The 20,493-nt window shown below is 51.2% G+C and overlaps 1 protein-coding gene and 1 long non-coding RNA gene across 5 annotated transcripts in view; one reads left to right on the forward strand and one right to left on the reverse strand.

The window, feature by feature from the left end:
• Nucleotides 1–1,792: 1,792 nt before the first annotated feature.
• Nucleotides 1,793–10,033, forward strand: LOC142834371 (uncharacterized). Its single transcript, XR_012907571.1, has 2 exons — nt 1,793–1,946; nt 9,796–10,033. It is a non-coding gene; the product is annotated as an uncharacterized LOC142834371 (long non-coding RNA).
• Kazn (kazrin, periplakin interacting protein) overlaps nt 7,188–20,493 on the reverse strand; it is a 908,996-nt gene continuing 895,690 nt past the window's right edge. For 3 of the 4 annotated variants that reach the window (XM_075946807.1, XM_075946809.1, XM_075946810.1), the window contains 5 exons: nt 19,023–19,254; nt 16,585–16,686; nt 16,016–16,182; nt 11,024–11,138; nt 7,188–9,801 (listed from right to left, as the gene is read on the reverse strand). In XM_075946807.1, coding sequence (XP_075802922.1) covers nt 9,637–9,801; nt 11,024–11,138; nt 16,016–16,182; nt 16,585–16,686; nt 19,023–19,254 — 781 coding nt within the window. In that variant the 3' untranslated portion in view covers nt 7,188–9,636. The remainder of the gene's footprint in view (nt 9,802–11,023; nt 11,139–16,015; nt 16,183–16,584; nt 16,687–19,022; nt 19,255–20,493) is intronic. The other variant, XM_075946808.1, reaches the window with a different exon arrangement.

Consider the following 20,493-nt stretch of genomic DNA (forward strand, 5'->3'; position numbering starts at 1 on the left):
AAGCACAAAATCCTGGCTCAAGAAAAGGAAGGAAGGCAGAAAGGAAAGGAGGAAGGGAAGAAGGGAGGGACAGGCGGAGACAGGAAGCCAAACATGTGGTTTGAATAATAATAGCCTCTATAGGCTCACGTATTTGAATGCTTGGTCCCCAGTTGGTAGAACTGTTTGGGAAGGATTAGGAGGTGTGGCCTTGTTAGAGGAGGTGTCACTAGGGGTGGGCTTTGAGGTTTCAGAAGCCCACACTGCCCCTAGTTATCCCTCTGACTCATGGTTGTGTCTCAAGATGTAAGCTCTCAGCTACTGCTCCAGTGTCTGCCTGCCTGCCTGCCTGAAGCCATGCTCCCCACCATCATGGTCATGGACACACCCTTTGAAACTGTAAGCCCCAAATATGTTTTTTCTTCTATGAGTTTCCTTGGTCCTGGTGTCTCACCAAAGCTGTAGAAAAGTCACTAAGGCAACAGCTATGCACGCAACATGACAGCTGCCCCAGACTCCCGCCACCATGCCTCCCTGCTACTGTGAGAGAAAATAAGCCTCTCCTTCCTTTCTCCCTTCTTTAACTTTCCTTGTCAGGTGCTTACTCATAGCACGTGAAAAATAAAACAGAATTCAGGCTGGCCTTGAACTTACGGTCTTCCTCTTTCAGCCTTCCCAGTAGCCGAGATGATGTGATAGGCCAGCACTTCGCCCACTGAACCATCTCTCTGGCCCTAGCTCGGTATTGAATCTTCAAGGTTCACTGTACTTGGGGAGCTGGCTATCTGAGTGGGCAAGAGATTAGCACCCTAAGAAGACACAGCCTTATTTTTGATCCCCAAACTGTGAGTTTTTAAAGGGAAGAAACAAAGGCCGTTGGTCAGCTGGAGCTGTCTGTCCCTCTGCTCGGGTGGTCAGTCTTATTCCTGGGACTCGTGACGTCCATGGCGCTCTCCTAATCACCCCCTCTTAATTGTCTCTGGGAGTCCTGGCTCAGGCACTCTTTGGAGGCCTGGGTCTGGTCAGTGTCTGCCAGGCACTATCTGGGCTGGAGGGCCACTCAGAGCAAGCAAGCCACGTATAGTGTATACCTGCTGACTTACTGATAATATATGCATGCCAATTCCTTTGTCCCTGTATGTAACACAAAAATAGCCCCTCCTTTGTCCTGGAATTACAGGCTTGTGGCTGTCACTTTAGTCTCGCAAGCTACCTCAGAGTTCGCCATATTCCTCACCCTTCCCTATATGACAGATTGATTTACTCTTCACTGTGTGTGTGTGTGTGTGTGCGCGTGCACGCGCGCATATTTGCAGTGTATGTGTGCTTGTGTGTGCATACGTGTGACAGCTAGAGGTTCAGAAGTGTTTCGACCACGAAGATTGACTCTAGGGGGCTGAAGCTTGACTCTAGGGGGCTCAGTTGACAGAGAGGCTCACTGGGTCTTGGCGGTCACTGACTGGGTAGACTGGCTGGCCAATAAGCGCCCTCCCCAGCACTGAGGTTACAGATGTTTTAAAAAGCTTGCAACACAGGCTTTTCTGGGGATCCACAAGCAGTTTAACCGCGGAGCCATGTCTCCACATAGCTCAGTATGTCCTCGAATGAATGGGACTTGAACCCAGAGCTCAGGCCCTGAAGCCCTTAATCCCCACTCAATCAAAGGTGTAGCTTTGATTCTCAGACGTACTTTCTGTGGCGTCCTCATCCAGAAGAGACCGAAAGACTGACTATTGGTCCAGCTTTTTCTTAAAGCCCGCCTCTGAAGGTGGCTGATTGGCTGATGTTGTCTCAGTGGCTTGTGTTCAGGCAGGGTGTGCCCTGGAACTCCATCCTAGCCGAGCAGCCAACCAGCGCAGACCTGCTCCCTGGAGGAAAGCAAGGACCAGAAGGGGAGGACGGAAGCAGAGGCTGAGTCACCGAGCTGGCAAATCGAGTTACTTTGGGCGCTCGTTGGCTCCTGACAGGTAGGTCTAAGTCAGCAGCTGGCCTAGCAAGCAGGGTGAAGTCATTTTTCAGAAAATCCAGTTATCACTCAGAGCTTCGAAGGCTGCCCCGGGGTTGGGCTAGACCTTGCCGTCACCCCACCCTGCTAGCAGCCCCAGACTTGGCAGTTAGGGACCCCCTGACTTCTGTCACTTTTAATGCCTGGTCAGGCAGGTCTCTCTTCCTCACCCCGGGTAGGCAGGAGCCCCCGTTAAAGCATGCCCCACCAGTTCTCTGCCACTGCCAGCTTTGCTTGAGACGGCATAGTGGGGGCACCGCTCACTAAGAGGACTGAGCACTGGTACAATTTGGGACAGGGACAGCCCAGCCTGTAGGATTCCTCAGGGGTGTTGTGGGGGCGGGACAGCATCACCGAGCTACTTGCTCTCTATTTGGTCCGAAAGGGGGAAAGTTTTGGGGTTCCCCCATTTATTTATTTATAATTTTTAAAACAATCTTATTTCACATTCCAATCCCAGTTCCTTCTCCCTCCCATCCTCCCGCTCCACCCACCTTCTGGGTTTTTCTTTTTGTAGCTTCAATTTAAACCTTTTTTATTAATTGAGGTTTTTCTTTTTCTTTCTTCATTTAGAGATTGAATCTCTGGCCCCCACTATGCTAGGCAGGATCTGGACCGTTGAACATCACCCCTGGTCCTCTTTCTGGTGATCCTACTTACTCATTTAAAGGCAGGGTCTCGTGTAGCTGAGGATGGCTTTGAACGCCTGATTCTTCTGCTTCTACCTCCCTAGTGCAAAAAAACTATCACAGGTTGAGCAATGCACCTGCTTCATGCTTTGCGGGGGATGGAAGCCAGGTCTCCGTGCAAACTGGACAAGCACTCCACCCGGTTAGCTGCAACACTCTTCCTCCATGGCTCACCAAGTCACCCACCCACCCTTGCTTGAGTTTATTACCCTCTCTCTCAGATATTTGAGGTTTGCCCCCAGCCAGTCTAAGATCGATGTTTTCTTGCTAGAAGATTGACAATTCCTTTCTCTCGCATTACCCTTACACACTGATCTGGGTTTCTAGCATGGGTGTCTAAGAGTTGCGGGTTCAGGAGGCAATTGCTAGCTTGTTATAGGGGTGCATGGCCCCACAAGCCCAGGACCAGGGAGCTAAGCTCTAGCTTTGTGGGGTGTTGGATGGGTTTAGACCCTTAGATAAATTGTGTAGCCCTCTGGGGCCTTGGCATCCTTCTCTGTAAGATGGGGTTGGTGACGGTCAGTTGAGTTGATGCTAGTGGAAAGCAGACGGCAATTCTAGCTCATGGGAAGTTGCTTTATAAACACAAACTCTTATTGTGGACCTCAGAGAAAAGCTCCTGGTGTGATTACAGATGCCCTGGGAGAAAAAGTGACAAGATGAGCCCATGCTGAACAGTTTCAGAAAACCTGTGACTTGAAGGCCAAGATCAGAGTTCTAGACATTAAACCAAGCTGTCTTGTCTCTGTGAACACCAGAGAACCCCAGTGGTGCTCTGTGGGATTCACCCTGAAGACTGCAAAGCCAGACCTGGACTTCCCATCTGCTTGGGGTCAGAGGATGGAGAAGGGGGTATGGAGAGACCTTGGCATTCAGGATGAGGTTGGAGACGATCCAGGCTAAAAGCAGCTGTGGCCAGCGTCCTTACTTCCCAGGACCCGACTGCTGAGAAGGAGAAGTGGTCAGATATGCTGAGTTAGTGACCCCGTGGCTGCAGGGGACATGGGAAGTGCTGCCCAGCTCTGCGAAAATCCCCTGAGGCTGGTGGCTGCCTCATGGTTCTCCTTTGGGTCCTCTGACTTGCTTAAAAACATGTGTTCATTTAGTGGGAGAAGGGTGTCAACTCCTTTGGCCAAATGTGTTCTGGGGACTGAACCAAAGTCGTAGTTTTGGAGGCAAGTGACTTTATCTGTTGAGACATCTCCCTGGCCTCCCTTGATGACCCCCCCCCCACACACACATACTCACAACGGGACCTTCTGCTAAAATGGGATGGGGGCTGGGCTCCTGGTTTCTGGGTTCACCCTGAGTCTGCATTTTGCCTGCCCTACTAAAGATGAGTGTCTTGCCTTCTGTCGTGGAAACAAAAGCCGCTTCTCCACCAATGGCCACCCATTGGGTCTTCCAAAACGGGCAAGCACTGCCAGGGGCCCAGGCGTGGCGGGTTTTGCTGGACTGGAGCTCTGGAGGGTACAGAGGAAAGCTGAGTTGAATGCAGGATGTCAGGCCTGGTAAGGGCCGCGTTTCGCCATCTAGTGGCTCCCATGGGAATTGAAGGCTGTCCTGACCCTAGGAAGGTCATGCTGAAGCAGCTGCAAGCCAAGCTCTTGGCTGTGCCCTAGAGTGACCCACAAGGTTCCTATTGTAGCAGAAACTGAGGTTTGCAGGTACACATTTCAAGTTTCCTATGGAGATCCTAGACCCTGATTCTGAATTCTGCATGGAAACGGAAATCCTGGAGGCCCCTCAGAGGAGGCAGGAAGGAGATGCAGCGTGGCCGCTGCAGAACATCTGGTTACCGCCTTTGGTATCGTGAAAAGCAAATTTTCGTTCTGTGTTTCTATGAACGAGAATTCAGAGTTGTCTGTCTTGCTCCTGTCTCCCATGTCATCTCACAATTCAGATGCAGGTGTTGCTGTGGAGTGGGGAGGCTGAGGCTGTGCATGAGTGTTCATGGGTGTGCATGGATGTGCGTGGATGTGCGTGGATATGTATGAGTGTGCGTGGGTGTGTATGAGTGTGCGTGGGTGTGTATGAGTGTGCATGGGTGTGCGTGGATGTGTATGAGTGTGCGTGGGTGTGCATGGGTGTGTGTGGATGTGTATGAGTGTGCATGGATGTGCATGAGTGTGCATGGGTGTGTGGAGATAATGAATTGCTTCGTAGGAGCTGAGGGAAGGGGTGGGAATCACTTTTTCTTTGGGTTTAAACTCAGAAGATGATGGGTAACTGAACTGGGGCACTTGAGTCAAGGGACTGAAATCCAAGGGATTTGTGTGGGACTGTTATGGGCTGGACCACATCGCCTCCTAATCTAGATGTCGGTGTCCTAACAACAGGACCTAAGACTGTAACAGTATTTGGAGAGGACGTGAAAATGAGGCTTTGGGTGGGGGTGTCTAGTGCAATGTGACTTGTGTGACTATAAACAGATAGTGCTATCATATTGTGACCATAGAGGGACAGCTGTGAAGACACAGGGAGGAGGTGGCCAAGGAGACAGGCCTCAGAAGGAGCCAGTCCTGGGCTATGGGTGTAGCTTGTCTCCTGTCTGCTCTATGGGACTTTCCAAGTGGTTGCACTGGCTTAGACAGGCTAGGGTTTCTAACCCCCAGGTGTGGGGGCAGTGGATGCTGGCTTTTCCAGCTCTCAAGAGGAGAACTGGAACTAGAGAATAGTCCTCCCTCAGTTTCCAGGGATGGGGGTGCATGTCTGGGACCCTCTGGGGTTACTCAGTCACTAGAAGGAGACCTTAACAGAAACAGCAAACCACAGTCACCTGCCGGCAGCCTCCCAAGTGCTCTAAATCACCCATAGATGACTTACACCTGTCAGTACTACTGGCCGCACAGACAGAACTTACTATTACACTGTTTAGGGAGTGAGGACATGGCAACGGCCTACGTGTTTGTTACAAACACAATTGTTTTTCTGAGTATTTCTGTCGAGGTTGGTTTGGTTCTCCAGTGGTAACCAGTGGGTGTGGGGAGTGGAGTGGTTGATCCATGAAGCCCCTGGGATGTTCTGATGTGGCCAGAGGAGCTTCTCCCTTGATGGAAGATCCCTTTCCCTCCAGGTGGGAGTAAGACAGCCAGACCCCAGGGAGGAAGAGCCTTGTGATATTCAGGGAGGTGGTCAGTCCTGGCAGTTCACAGAGGTGCCAGGACAGAATTGAGGCCGTGGGGACACTAACCCCAAGACTCAGGGTACTCTCAATGACAATTCCATAGTAGTGCTGTACCGATGTCTTGGGCCAGGACACACTACACCAGCTTGATTCTCTAGTGTCCCTTCACATCCCAGATTTCTCCAGAGGTGGCCAGATGTTCTTGTGGGGGAAGGGCAATTATTTCTACCTGAGTTCCAGCTGTATATAGGTCAGCCTATTTCACCCCCACAGTAGGCACCTCTGGTAGGGACCGCTCTTCTCATATGACAGTTGGGAAAACTGATGCATGTGTGGTTTATATACATCCACTTGGGACCTTCCCTAATGAAGGGAGCTAGGACCTCAAAATGGGCTCTTTTCCGGGTCCGAGTGCTACGCTATCCACAGGACCACACAGCCCCTGCCTGGGACCACCTTAGATGCTTACAGTCCAATTCCCCAGAGCAGAGAGCCTTCCTAATTGGCAAATTTGGAAGCTGAACCCACCTCCCTCCTTCCACCCAGAAGAAAATCGCTCTGTGAATGACAAGCTTAGACGGCAAAGACAGCCTCTCACCCCACGAATGCCTGACACAGAACACAGTACTTAAATGACCTGATTCAGTAAGACGTCCAGAGCACTAACCTCACACCACACTCCCAGCAAACTCATCTCACTAAAACTGAACAAAACGATGCCAGCTACGGTAGCACACACCTGTAACCCCAGGACTTAGGTACCTGAGAATAGGTTACTGTCAATTTAGGGGCTCGCCTGGGATACAGGTTGAGTCCCAGGACAGCCTGGGCTAGACCCTGACTCAAAAAGCAAACAAACAACAAAAAAATTAGCAGAAGGCAAACAGGACAACTGGGACACTTGCCTAGGGTCACCATGTCCTCAGGCACAGAGCCTGGCAGCAGGTAAACTGTGACCAGGCTGCCTCCCGTATCTTCTGGTTCTTCATCTCCTGCCCGCTAAGCACCTACTACAGAGGGCACACACCACCTGACCTTAGTCTAAAGCCAGAAGCTCCTTGTCTGGGAGACACAGACAGGGCAAGCTGGGTGGCTTCTGTCAGGGCCACTGACAGTCCTGGGTAGAACCCACAGTCCAGCCCCATCTATGATGACAATGTCTTGGCTGGGAAGGTCCCTTTGTGTGTGGCACCTGTGTGTGGTTCCCCAAACCCACAGCATTGCCTGGAAACCATGCTGACCCTCAGACGGACCCGTCTGCAGTGAGCATCTACACGTCTAACCACTTTGAGACCCTCAGCTTTTCCAACAAGCACCCCCATCCGTTTCAGGGGCTCCTAGTCTCCCTTCTCTGAGAAGATGCAGGGACAATAAAGGAGAAAGCCAATGAGAAAAGAGGGGTGGCCGCAAGGCCAAGCATTTATTGTTAGACTTCCCTCTGGGGAAGTGTGGGGGTTGTGCCATTCAGGGCTCATTTGCTTTGCATTTACAAACCTTTCCTGGGTCAGGGTCATTGTCACCATCCACACTGGCTTCTCTGAAACTGAGACCCAGAAGCTGCCACCACCCAGGAGGCACTTTCCCCGCAGTGCTGTGAAGCAGTCCTCGGGAATAAGTGACTCTCTGGCAAGAGGTGTTATGGTCCCAGCAGGGCGCTCTTTTCGTGCCTCTGCAGTGAAATCCAAAGTCACACCTGCCAAGACCCCACCTATCCTTATGACCTCCATCTTTGGGGGTGGGGCAGGAGTTGCCTGCTCTGAGTGCCTCATGCTGGCCAGGCTTAGAAGAAACCCCTTCTTTCCACTTCTGGATCTTGTTATCGCGTGGCAACCTCCTGCACTGAAGAGTCAAGACCCAGAATCTGCTAGAAGTGACCACTGCGTGTAGCTGGAGACGGGCAGAGGTCCTGGGGACAGAAGCCCAGAGTTCACCAGGAAGGAGCCTAGGAGGAAAGTGCACCTAGGCCCTCCTCTTCAGGAGCCAGCACAGCCGGCAACCTTTCCAGAGAGGCTGTTGATAAATTCCTGGGTCCTGGAGTTGTGCCACCCTTTGGGGATGCAGTTTGAGAGTGTCACTTGGCCTCAGTTAGAAGAGGGCCTCTCTCCTCTTGCTGGGCTGCAGACTCAGGGGCTTTGGGATTCCAGAGGCGGGAATGTATACTATAAACCCTCCAGGGTGCAGAACCTGAGAGAAGCTGGGTTATACCCCAGAGGTTCACCCTGCGTGACCTGGCGTCTGTTGTGTTTCGTTCAGAGGACGACCTGCAGGCAGAAAGGGTCCTCCTAAACCCAAGGCCTCTGGACTATGGTTGTGAGGAAGACTGTGCCTGTGGGATCGTTAAAGAGATGTCTTCAACATGGAGACTAGCAGTTCTCAAGTTCATGGGCTGTGTGTGGTCCTCCCACAAAGGGGCACTTTATATCACGGCAGAAGACTGACCTTGGTGGCTCAGAGGCTACCCCACTGTCAGTTTTGGGAATCTGAACCTTTCTTGGACTCCTGGTGCAAATGGCCTCAGAGAGAGTTGGTGCAGAATAACTGTCTAGTCCTCCCTCGTGGCAACAGGCAAAGTCTCTGCCCAGTGGTCTTGGGCCTGGATGCTGCACCCAGTACTCTGGGCCACCGCAGTGATGGCTCTCCCAGCCAGGCCTTGCTGGGGGCTTTGGGAAGCTCTCAGTGTTAAACATTCTGCACCCCCCTCTTGCCTGTGGACCCAAAGGAAACGGAGCGAACTCATCCATTGTCCGCACATGTTGTGGGTGGAGGTTGCTAGGCTCGTTCCTCCCGTTCCTCCTCATCCCATCCCTTCTAAGTTGCTTCCTGAGAGGCTCAAAGCTTGTGGCAAATGTTAGCAAATGTTAATCCTCAGCTTCCTTGAGAGGAACCGGAAGTGTTATAGGTAAGACACTGAGGCACAGAGAGGTGAGGCCCCTGGGAGAAAACCACACAGCAAAATAGTGGCAGATCAGGAAAAGGGCTGGGAGCTCCTTGCTCGGATAGCCCAGCAACCTTGCTCTGTGGGATTCGCACCTCTATTAGGTCATGGGTGAGCACACCTGTCTCAGGTGACGTCACAGCAGAGGTTTGTTGGGTTAATGGCAGGCACTCCCCCATTTTGTGCCCATGCTTGGAATGGCTGTCTGGGGACAGAGCTCAGCAACTCCCACCACCACACACACACTCTTAAAGTCACATCCATCCTGGTGACAGGATGCCTGCAGCCTTTGGGGCTGCTGCTGCCAGGCCCCTCTGCCCTGCAGAGATCCCCTCCTGCTCCCAACATGTCCACCTCATGATTCAGTGCTCTTAAAGTGGAAGGAAGACCAGTGCCACTTTGCATCCTTCCAGAGTGAGTGACCAGGTCAGAGTTCACGTTCTCTGCCCATTGGGCCGAAGGGCGGCATTCACCACCTGGCCACTGATGGCTGGCTTTGCAGCTGCCCCGGCTCTGCCAAGGCTGGGTGAGCGGAGGAGGCAGTTTCCTGCTCCTCCCAGAAGGGTGTTCCAGGCCCTGGCACTGACGCTCCTCCCCTTCTTGGAAGTTCAGGGTAGAGTGCCAGGACCATCCGGTTTGTTCCGTGAGCCACAGCACCACCGGGGCCACCTGCTGGGTCATGACTGGGTGATGTGTCCTCAGGGCCTGTCTTCAGAGATATAAGACACCTAGGTGGGCATTCTCTGTCCTTGGTGCCCACTGGAAGTGGCGGCCGTCTCTGGGAAGTCTGTCCTGGCATCTGCCCTCAGCCCCAGGCCTCTCTGAACAGTGGGGATGGACGGCACTGGGCTGTGGGGCTGCTCTTCTCTCTCCGCTTTTGTAGCCGAGTCCCGAGGCTTTCTTACACATTGGTGACCTCCAGGCTATTGTATCCCTCCAGGCGGCACTGCTCCGGCCTGCCTTGGAGGTCGTCGTCCGCACAGTCCTCGTTCTCAAGAGAGCCATAGTCGTCGTGAAACTCAGCTTCTTTGCTGCTGAAGCCTCTTCCTATCTTCCCCAGGGGCAGCTGAGGAGACAGACACAAACCAAAGGGCAGAGGAAGAGAGAGATGAGAACCGGGCGGCACGGCGTCTCCAGTCTAACTGCTGTGTGAACTTCAGCGTCTCCCTGGACCTCTCGGGGCTCCTCCGTTATTAGTACCACCCTACTGCCCAGACCCATGGAAGGGATCTGGGGACTTTCCATGAGGAATTAACATTTGAATGTCCAGCTAGAGAGATTCCAGTAGTTACCAAGGATGACTTTGGTTTTTTGTTTGTTTGTTTGTTTTTGTTTTGTTTTTGTTTTTCACGACAGGGTTTCTCTGTAGCTTTGGAGCCTGTCCTGGAACTAGCTTTTGTAGATCAGGCTGGCCTCAAACTCACAGAGATCCGCCTGCCTCTGCCTCGAGAGTGCTGGGATTAAAGGAGTGTGCCACCACGGCTCGGCCCAAGGGTGACTTTGGACAAATGGTCCTACAATCTTCCCCCTCCCTCCTGTTGAGAGCGGGTAGATGGGACAAAGCCTCCTATACTGAATGCTCAATCTGAAAGGAATATTGTAATGCCACCTGGTATGGCCACAAGTATGAGCCTGGGGCTTGCGGATGGGCGTTAGAGTCCCTGTTCTGTACTTCTGGCTGAGGAACCCGAGGTGAGCACTGCCCATCTCTGAGCCTTGATTTTTCTCAGCTGCAAGATGGGAAAAGCGATGGGGACCTGGGTAGACTGTGGGGAGGAGCAGAACTAAGTCCTGCAAGGGTGACCGACCCAGGGTAAAGATGTGCTCAACCGAGGTCCAGGTGCCACCAAGCGAAGGGGAAGACATGAGTGTGGCAACCATGATGCTGGTTACAACTAGAGCTTCTGTTTGGTCTCTGGCCAGCTGCCCCTGTTGTGTGCAGCCCTGCCGGGTACACCAGAGGTTCTTTGCTGGTCTAAGTCAGAGGTTTTCAGATCTAGGGCTCCCTGACCCCTCCTGGCAGCCAGCTGTGTGAGGTGCTCTGCACCCATGGGTCTCTTTGCTTCAGGAGGCCAGGATGAGGCAATTCCACAGTCTCTAGCCACCCTGCCATAGACTCTGCCTTGGATGCTCGTCACTGGGCATTGTCTTAAGCAAGGGCCTATGTACATGGTGGTTCTCCTGCACGCACCTGGGACCTGAGGCTGCTCCAGGTCCACAGGTGACAAAGGAGCCATAGGTCCATCCAGGAGAGACTGCCTGGCCCGAAGGACAGAGAGACTGCTTACCCGGCCGCCTCTGTACTTGCTGTTGCTGCCGCCTTCCTCTTTTCCAGCTCTGGTGATGCTCGAGGCCCTGCCAGGCGGCGTCCCAAAGCGCTCAGACTCCCGGATGCCTGTGGAGCTGGGACATTTCACGGGTTGTGAGTTAGTAAGAGAGTCACCCACGGTCATTGTCCCCACTCCCACAGTTCCGGCTGCTTAAGAGCACCGGCTGCTCTTTCAGACACAGGACGAGGTGGCTTACAGTTGTCTATAACTCCAGTTCCAGGGGATCTGATGCCCTCTTCTGGCCTTCATGGGCACCAGGCATGCATGTGGTACACACACACAGGCAGAACACCGACACACATAATAAAATAATAAAATAAAAAGGCTGTGGATATAGCTCAGTAATGGAGGGCTCGTCTAAAATATGCAGGGTCCTGGCAGTGGCTAAACATAAACATCAGCGGTCCTTTCTCATGGGGTCTGCGTGTGTATGTGTGTGTGTGTAGAAGAGACAGCAGCCGGCTGATGACGTATTCGGACATTACTGTGAAGGGCTGCTGTGTCCACCCAGCCTGGGATGCTGTCCAGGTTGGAACCCTGATACTGATCTTACTGACTAAGAACGTTTCTCCGGCTGAAATCTTTCCACTCAACCGGCTGCACTGTGGGAGGAGCCAAAGGGTCACCACTGCTGCTCCACCTGTCTGAAAGTTGAAAGTAGTGACAGAGAAGGAGGGAGGAGGACAGAGGCCTTCCCTGTGTGGCTCACTGCAGAAGTGTCCCATTCTAGGATCCTTCTCAAGCGTCTCACCACGCCCTCTGGTGGAGGGCTCTTTCGGCCACTGTGATGGTCTCGGAATTCCTTAGGAACTCTTGGGGTTCTATGCCTCCTCACCTGACTGAAGTCTGTTCTCCAGTACATGGTAGGGTCTCAGTAAAGCTTCCTGAACCTTGCTCAGGGACCTTGCTTCATGAGCCGAGTGTGCTAGGTGGGGTGGCATATGGATGGAGGTGACAGCAGGTTGCTAAGCTCCAGCTGAAGCTGCACTGCCTCTCTGTTGCTGGCCCATCAGCCTCCAAGGCCTGGAGCAAGTCCTTTTCCTTCTGAGCCAGAGGCAGGAATTCCACAGCTCCTGTGCAGCTCCCAGGCAGTTGTCGGCCCAACCAATCACAGGGAGTCACCCTCCTCTTCGCCCTCCAGGCCTCACTGGTGCTCACCTGCTAACACCTGCTACTCCAGAATCAAGCTCTAAGCCATTCCACTGACGTCTACTGGTGCCTGGCCCACGCTGCCCCTTCCAGGGCTCTGGGTATTTTAAGCCTGTTAAAGTTTGTGGTTCGGCAAAAGGAGGTGATTCTAAGAAGAAAAGCCTTCCTTCCCGACTTAAGAAGAAATAGAAAGTCCAGGGCTGCAGAGATGGCTTAGTGGTTAAGAGTATGCATTGCTCTCCCCAAGGACCTCAGTTCGGGTCCCGGCACCCACATCAGGTAGCTTGCAAGCATGTATAACTCCAGCTCTAAGGGATCCAAAATCTTTGACTGTACTCCTTGGGTACCAGCACTCACATGCATATACCCTACACATACACAATTAAAAATAATAAATTTTTTTAAAGATTTATTTATTTATTAAGTATACAGGCCAGAAGAGGGCACCAGATCTCATTATAGGTGGTTGTGAACCACCATGTGGTTGCTGGGAATTGAACTCAGGACCTTTGGAAGAGCAGGCAGTGCTCTTAACCACTGAGCCACCTCTCCAGCCCTAAAAATAATAAATTTTTAAAAAAAATATATGAAATCACAGATTCAATGGAATGCTCATCAAAATCCCAGCAAAATTCTTCAAAGACCTCGGAAGAACGGTACTCAACTTCATATGGAAAAGCAAAAACCCCAGGATAGCCAAAACAATCCTGTACAATAAAAGAACTTCTGAAGGCATCACAATCCCTTACTTCAAACTCTACTACAGAGCTACAGTACTGAAAACAACCTGGTGTTGGCATAAGAACAGACAGGAGGACCAATGGAACCAAATAGAAGACCCGGATATCAATCCACACATCTTTGAATACCTGATCTTTGATAAAGAAGCAAAAAATATCAAATGGAAAAAAAGAAAGCATATTTAACAAGTGGTGCTGGCATAACTGGATATCAACATGTAGAAGAATGAAAATAGACCTATATCTATCACCATGAACAAAACTCGAGTCCAAATGAATTAAAGACCTCAACATAAAGCCAGCCACACTGAATCTTATAGAAGAGAAAGTGGGAAGTGCACTTGAACGCATTGGCCAGGGAACCACTTCCTAAATATAACCCCAGTAGCACAGACACTGAGAGAACCAATTAATATATGGGACCTCCTGAAACTGAAAAAAGCTTCTATAAAGCAAAGGACACTGTCAACAAGACAAAACAACAGCCTACAGAATGAGAAAAGATCTTCACTAACCCCACATCAGACAGAGGTCTGATCTCCAAAATATACAAAGAACTCAAGAAATTGAACACCAAAAGATCACATAATCCAATAAAAAAAATGGAGTACAGACCTAAACAGAGAACTCTCAAGAGAGGAATCTAAAATGGCTGAAAGATACTTAAGGAAATGTTCAATATCCTTAGTCATCAGAGAAATGCAAATCAAAACAACTCTGAGATTCCATCTTATACCTGTAAGAATGGCCAAGATCAAAAACACTAATAACAACTTATGCTGGAGAGGTTGTGGGGAAAAGAGAACACTTCTGCATTGCTGGTGGGAATGCAAGCTGGTACAATCCCTTTGGATGTCAGTGTGGCGATTTCTCAGAAAATTAGGAAACAACCTTCCTCAAGACCCAGTAATACCACTTTTGGGTATATATCCAAAGGATGCTCAATCATACCACAAGGATATGTGCTCAACTATGTTCATAGCAGCTTTGTTTGTCATAGTCAGAACCTGGAAACAACCTAAATGCCCCTCAACCAAAGAATGGATAAGAAAAATGTGGTACATTTACACAATGGAGTACTACACAGCAGAAAAAAATGACATCTTGAATTCTGCAGGAAAATGGATGGAGCTAGAAAACATTATTTTGAGTGAGGTAACCCAGACACAGAAAGACAATTATCACATGTACTCACTCATAGGTGGTTTTTAAACATAAAGCAAAGAAAGCCAGCCTACAAACCACAATCCCAGAGAACTTAGCCAACAATGAGGACACTAAGAGAATTTTACATATATCTAATCTACATGGGAAGTAGAAAGTAGAAAAAGACAAGATCTCCTGAGTAATTGGGAGCATGGGGACCTTGGGAAAGGGTTGAAGGGGGGAAGGGAGAGGCAGGGAGGAGAGCAGAGAAAAACATAGAGCTCAATAAATATCAAAAAAAATCTAGATAAAACCCTAGCAAGTAGAGGTTGAATTAGTAATCACGGTCCTTCACAGAGAAAACCTAGAAACAGGTGGCTTTCTGAATGACGAACACCTGCCCTACAAGCTTCTCCCAAAAAACAGCAGAGGAGGGAGCACTTCCCTCTTCACCCTGACAGGCCAGGGTTGCCCGACACCAAAATCAAACAGAAGGGCCAAGAAGCAGGAAGAATACAGGCCAGGTGTGGTGGTGCATACCTGCAATTCCAGCATTTGGAGAAGCTGATGCAGGAGGATGCCCGATTTAAGGCCAGCCTGGGTGACATAGTGAGTTGAAGGGCAGCTTGGGCTACATATGAGACCCTGTCTCAAAGACAACAGCAATATCCTGCGCCCCTCAAGTCCCCCCAAAACAAGCTGGCACTTTCCCGAGAAGCCCACACCCCTACTCTTGAGTATGGCGTTTATTTAACTTAATTATTTATTTGTTTTTATTTTATGTGTATTGGTGTTTTCCCTGCGTGTCTGTGTGAGGATGTTGGTTCCTCTCGAACTTACAGACAGTTGTGAGCTGCTAGGTGGGTGCTGGGAATTGAACCCAGGTACTCGAGAAGAGCAGACTGCGCTCTTACCCACTGAGCCATCTCTCCAGCTCCCCTTGCGTATATCTTATTTCCTTCCACAGCACCTCTTTTTCTCTTAATCTTCATGCTTAAAAAAATGTCTTTTAATAGATTCTGACTTTTCTTCAAGGAAAAGGAAAAAACAACAAGAAAAACCCAAAGCCCAAAACAAAACAAACTGTATAAACCAGCAGGGCTTATGACTATAAATGTAAAAATCTCCCACCGTACCAATCAGATCGAACAACAGAAAGGGCGGTAGGCTCTGAGCAAGAGAGCCCTGTCCTAAGAATGCAAGGTTGGCTCAACATATGAGCAGAAATGTGATTCACAGTATCATTATAACACAAGACCAAGCAGGATGTGGCCACTTGCTGCTGGGTGACCGTGGGAAGCAGTGGCCCTCAGTACCAGCTCGTCACCTGTCAAGGGATGCTAGGGTGAATATGTCTCCAGTAAACGTGGCTCAAATGCTGATCCACGCCCTAGCGTGACCCCAATGCACACTGGTGGGGGCGCATCCACAGAGAGGGTCTGGGCTGTCTTCATGGAAAGGGGTTCAGGGTCGGTGGGTGGCCGAGCTTTGCTCCAATGGATCAGAAGCACACTTTATATGCCAAATCCTGCCTCTAAATCTTTGTCCCCACGGCTACACTTGGCAGAACAGCCACCGTGTTCTGTGAAATCAGTGTACATTGTCCCCAGCTCAAGCCACTCCTCATTCAGCCTTTCTCACCCACAACTGCTCCCTCTCCCAACTCTGAAGGTCCCAGCGGTGCGTATTTAACCCGTACTGCCTTCGGGATCCAACACTCCTCTTTCTAGTATCTGACCCCAGATCCTCAGCTTCCTGACCAGTTTGGCACAAGAATGGGTGACATTCAGCCAGGTAAGGACCGAGGCTGTGACAATACCACTTGCTTCCTCAGTCTGTGCCCTGTGGCCAGTGGCCCACGGCCCACACCCCGCGCCTACGCCCCACACCTCGCGCCTGCGCCCTACACACTCACTTGTTCGGATGGAAGATGGTGCTCATCTCCTCTGCCAGGTGTCTCCGGAGGATGTGCTTACCGCTGGGGATGCCTAGGGCAGTGGCCATGGCCTCGGCATTGAACGTGGGCTCCAACACCAGCACAGCACCATGGACACCGCTGTTAGTCAAGTTGTCTGCATACTCCTGAGGGCAGAAGCGGGAGGCGGGGTGGTCTCAGGGACCAACTGAGCCAAGTAGAGATATGACCCCAACCGCAAGGGCTTTACCCATGCGGACCAAGTGATTTGAGAGTGAAAGGGACCTGTTCCCCATCCTCAGAGCCGTAAACATAGGGGTCTTAGATCACTGACACTGGCTGGACCCTGGCAGGAGCCATAGATATTTACGGAAAGCAATATTGCTAAGAATTGCCCCAGCAATGAGAACGTTTAACAGGGGTCCTATTATAGCAGTAAGGAATCCTTACAGAAAGTGCAGGACCTTGTCTGGCTGGGTGACGGTGCCCACTTACACCAAAGTGAGCATTGATTTGCTTGTCATTTGCTTAGGCTAGAGAACCACGCCTCCACCACCATCGCCCCTCACCTTCAGGTCGATATCGCGTACCCACTTGAGCACCCGCTGGTTGGTCCAGACCACAGGGTCTGTGTTCTGAGTTTCACAGCGGGCTCGGCGCTCCTGGAGGACCTGGGAGATGGGTGACAGGGAGTCAGCCAAGGAGATGAGGGACACATGAAGGTTGCATGGGAGTGCTGGTGGGGTGAGGATCACCCACAGCTGCCTGGACCACACCATCTGTGTTGTGAGAAATAGAGGGAACCGCCTCCTAAGGTGCAGGGGATCAGGGGTGTAGACTGGGTAGAGACTCGCACTCTGCCTACTCAGTGTCCCCCAGTGCGGCATCGCTGCCCCAGAGATGGGAACAGTGATGGACATTTGTGGAGACTCTGCCTATGGCGGGGAGGTTCTTAGGGTCTGTGCATCCTGGTTTAAAACACCATCTGTGGGGGCTGGAGAGATGGCTCAGCGGTTAAGAGCATTGCCTGCTCTTCCAAAGGTCCTGAGTTCAATTCCCAGCAACCACATGGTGGCTCACAACCATCTGTAATGAGGTCTGGTGCCCTCTTCTGGCCTTCAGGCACACAAACAGAAAGAATGTTGCATAAATAAATAAATATTAAAAAAAATAAAACACCATCTTTGGGGGCTTGGGATGATTCAGCTCGCTGCCCTTTCACAGGTTCCCAGACAGAGAGCTTCAGTGGCATACCCTCTGTGGTCGTCTGAATAAGAATGGCCCCAAGACTCATATTTGAATCTATGGTTTCCATTGGGTGGAAATGTTTAGGACAGATTAAGATTAGGAGATGAGACCTTGTTGGAGAAGGTGTGACACTGAGGGTAGGTCCTGAGGTTGCAGAAGCCTATGCCATTCCCAGTCTCCCTCTCTCTGCCTCTACTTGTGGGTCAGACATAAGCTCTGAGCTGCTGCTCCAGCACCATGCCTACCTACCTGTTGTCATGCTTCCTGCCATAATGGAGACAGATGGACCCTCTGAAGCTGTAAGCAAGCCCCAGTTAAATGCTTTTATAAGTTGCCTCCACCACAGCGTCTCTTCACAGCAACAGAGCAACGGCTAAGACACCCTCTCTAGGACTTCCAGCCCAAAGTTCCCTTCAGTTTCCCTATCTCAGAGGATCCTGCTCCATGTACTACTGTCAGAACACCCCATGTCTGCCCTCTTCATTATCCTGGGGCTCCTGGAGGCCAAGACCTGGTCCCCATCTTCTCCTTCTGCCCAGTCATGCAGTGGTGACCAGACCACAAAGCTGACCACCTTCTCTGCGATCCTCTCTCAACACTGGGCTACTTATGCTCTGGCATGGCTCCCGAGAATCAACCACGAGGACCCAACCCCGAGGACCAGCCTCTCAGGGACCTCCTCCGGGGGACTTGTAGAGGATTGGGGCTGGGGTCCTTTGTGCTCTGGCTTAGCAGAATTCAGAATCAAGGGGCATCCAAACTTAAGCTACCACAACAGCCAGGACTTTGGCTGTCACCCCCACCGGAAGCCCATTCCCTCCCATTCTCATTCTGTTTTGTTGCTGCCGCAGAGCTGAACTCTGGGGCTTGAGCACCATGGTCCTCTCGGCTGCATTTTCTTCCTTAATTGTCAGATGGTGATCTACGCAACAGCTCTTTGTTTATCTCCATGACCTCAGGAACTCTCCTTGATCCCCAAGGTGTTTCTCAGAGCTTTCTGAGAGCCCCGGCTGTCCTCCCCAGTGCTGTCATGTAGGGATAAGTCCCGCCCCTTAGGGGGCGTGTTCGCCTCGGGTTAATGTTTGCCTATAAATTTGGTGAGCATGCTCCCAGCCTTCGCTTCTGCTTTCCTGGTCTCCGCGGGAACGGTAAGTCTATTTCTCCATTAAAGCTGTATATATATTTTTACAATCTGTCTGCATTCACTTACGCCGTTACACTGTCACTGTGGACTTCAGTGGGTCTCCCTGATGGGCAACGGATTCTCTGAGATTGAGAGTTCCCTAGGCCCCCTGAACTGGCCATAGGCTCTTGTCTACTCAAGTAAGGAGTTGCTAGAATGAGGAGAGAGGAAGAGATGATTGGACGAAGGAATGGGTAAGTGAATGAATGGGTAGACATATGAACAGATAGATGTGTTTATGGGTGGGTGGATAGACGGGGAGTAGATTGACTGTGGGTAAGTATATGGGTGGGTGGGTGAAGTGTTGGATGGACCGACACTGGGTAGGTCAATAGATGGGAATAGATGAGCAATAGGTGGGCATGTGGGTGAAGGGTTGGATGGGTAAACAGATGGGTGCATGGATGTGTGGGTGGGTGGGTAGATGAGTGGACGGCTGGTTGGATAGATTGGGAGATGAATAAGCGAAGGGATGGATGGACCAGTGGCTGGGTGGGTGAATGGTTGGAGAGAGATTGGATGTGGAGAAGGGTTGTGGGATAGTCTTGCCCTTGCCCTGCCCTTTATAGTCCTCACCTCCCTGCTGAAGTTCACTTGGTACAGCAGCTCAATCCCCAGCAGGATGCTGACTTGGTGAAACTTCTTGGAGACATTCAGGTGCTTCTCCAGGTCCCGCTTCATCAGGGAATTCAGCATCCTCCCGTCGACCAGGTGGTTCTGGAAGGCCTGGGAATACTGGGATAGGCCGATGTCGTTCAGCCAGGCCTTGGCCACCCAGTGATGGTCCAGGTCGGCTGCTTTGGACAGGCTGAGGAGACACAGCCAGAGAAAGAGAGGAGAGCGAGAGAGAAGTGGGAATGGGGAAAGTGTCAGAGGCAGGGGCGGGTGGAAGAGGGGTCAGAGCTGGGTAGAGAGGACAAAAGACAGGGCAGGGAATAGACAAGAAAGCCTGAGACCAATGAGGAAAGGGATGGGATGATCAGAGATGTGGAGTCAGAGAGAGAGAGAGAAAGAGAGAGAGAGAGAGAGAAGAGAGAGAGAGAGAGAGAGAGAGAGAGAGAGAGAGAGAGAGAGAGAAACTAAGACAGGCAGAGACAGACAGAAAGACACATAGAGACTCAGGCAGAGGTGGGAAGGGAGGGAGAGTAAGGCAGATAGACAGACAGAACTAAAGAAGAGCCGAGGATCGCAAGGACAAAATGAATATCCTTGGACCACACCCAGGCTAAAACTGAAAGGGCAGAGTCAGGAGAAGTGTTACCTATAGCAGGTGTACCTCTGGGGGACCCCTCCTCACCGTAACCCACCCTATTCCCCTAGGGCTCTGCAGGACTCCTCAAAGCCACAGCCTGACCATCCCCCTCCTCTGTCCACCCGACTGCTACCCTCTGGTCCTTCTTCCTGACTGGAGGAGGATGAGAAGCCTTCATGGATCCACACATAGTGTTCCAGGTCTCCTGTCCCAAGACAAGGCTGTGGCTAAGCCCTTCCCTCATTGGCTCATTTCTGAGTCAGAGAAATCCAGGTTGCCCTGTCCCCAGGCTGCTCTTGCTACCTCGCTGCCACACCTCAGACGTTTGCGCAGGACAGAACCTCAGAAGCATGCACATTGTAGGTATGCAACAACAGGCTTTAAAATATTTATTCACTATTTTTATGTGTACGTGTGAGTGTGCCTGTGCGTGTGGGTGTCGGAGGCCAGAGGGTGTCTGCCCGGAATGGAGGTACTGGTTGTGAGCCGCCTGGGGTGCCTTCTGCAAAAAGACTTTGTGCTGGTGGGTGGGGAATACACCTCGCGAGGATGGTTCCTAGATGTCATCCTTCTGACTGCCACACGGTGGCAGCCTCACAGAAGGGATGAGGTCCTGGCAACGCAGCTGCAGAGGAATCCTGAAAAATGACCTAGTGCTGGCATCGAGGTGGGAGCCAGGGGCAGGCGTGAAGGGAGCACTCAGAACAAGGGAACACAATTGGCTTGCAAAGGGGGCAGTTAGAGATACCTGACATGCCCCATTCCGTTCCTATTTTAGATACTTCATCCCAACAC

The sequence above is a fragment of the Microtus pennsylvanicus genome, chromosome 13 (genome assembly GCF_037038515.1).
Source record: "Microtus pennsylvanicus isolate mMicPen1 chromosome 13, mMicPen1.hap1, whole genome shotgun sequence".
NCBI classification, from domain to species: Eukaryota; Metazoa; Chordata; class Mammalia; order Rodentia; family Cricetidae; genus Microtus; species Microtus pennsylvanicus.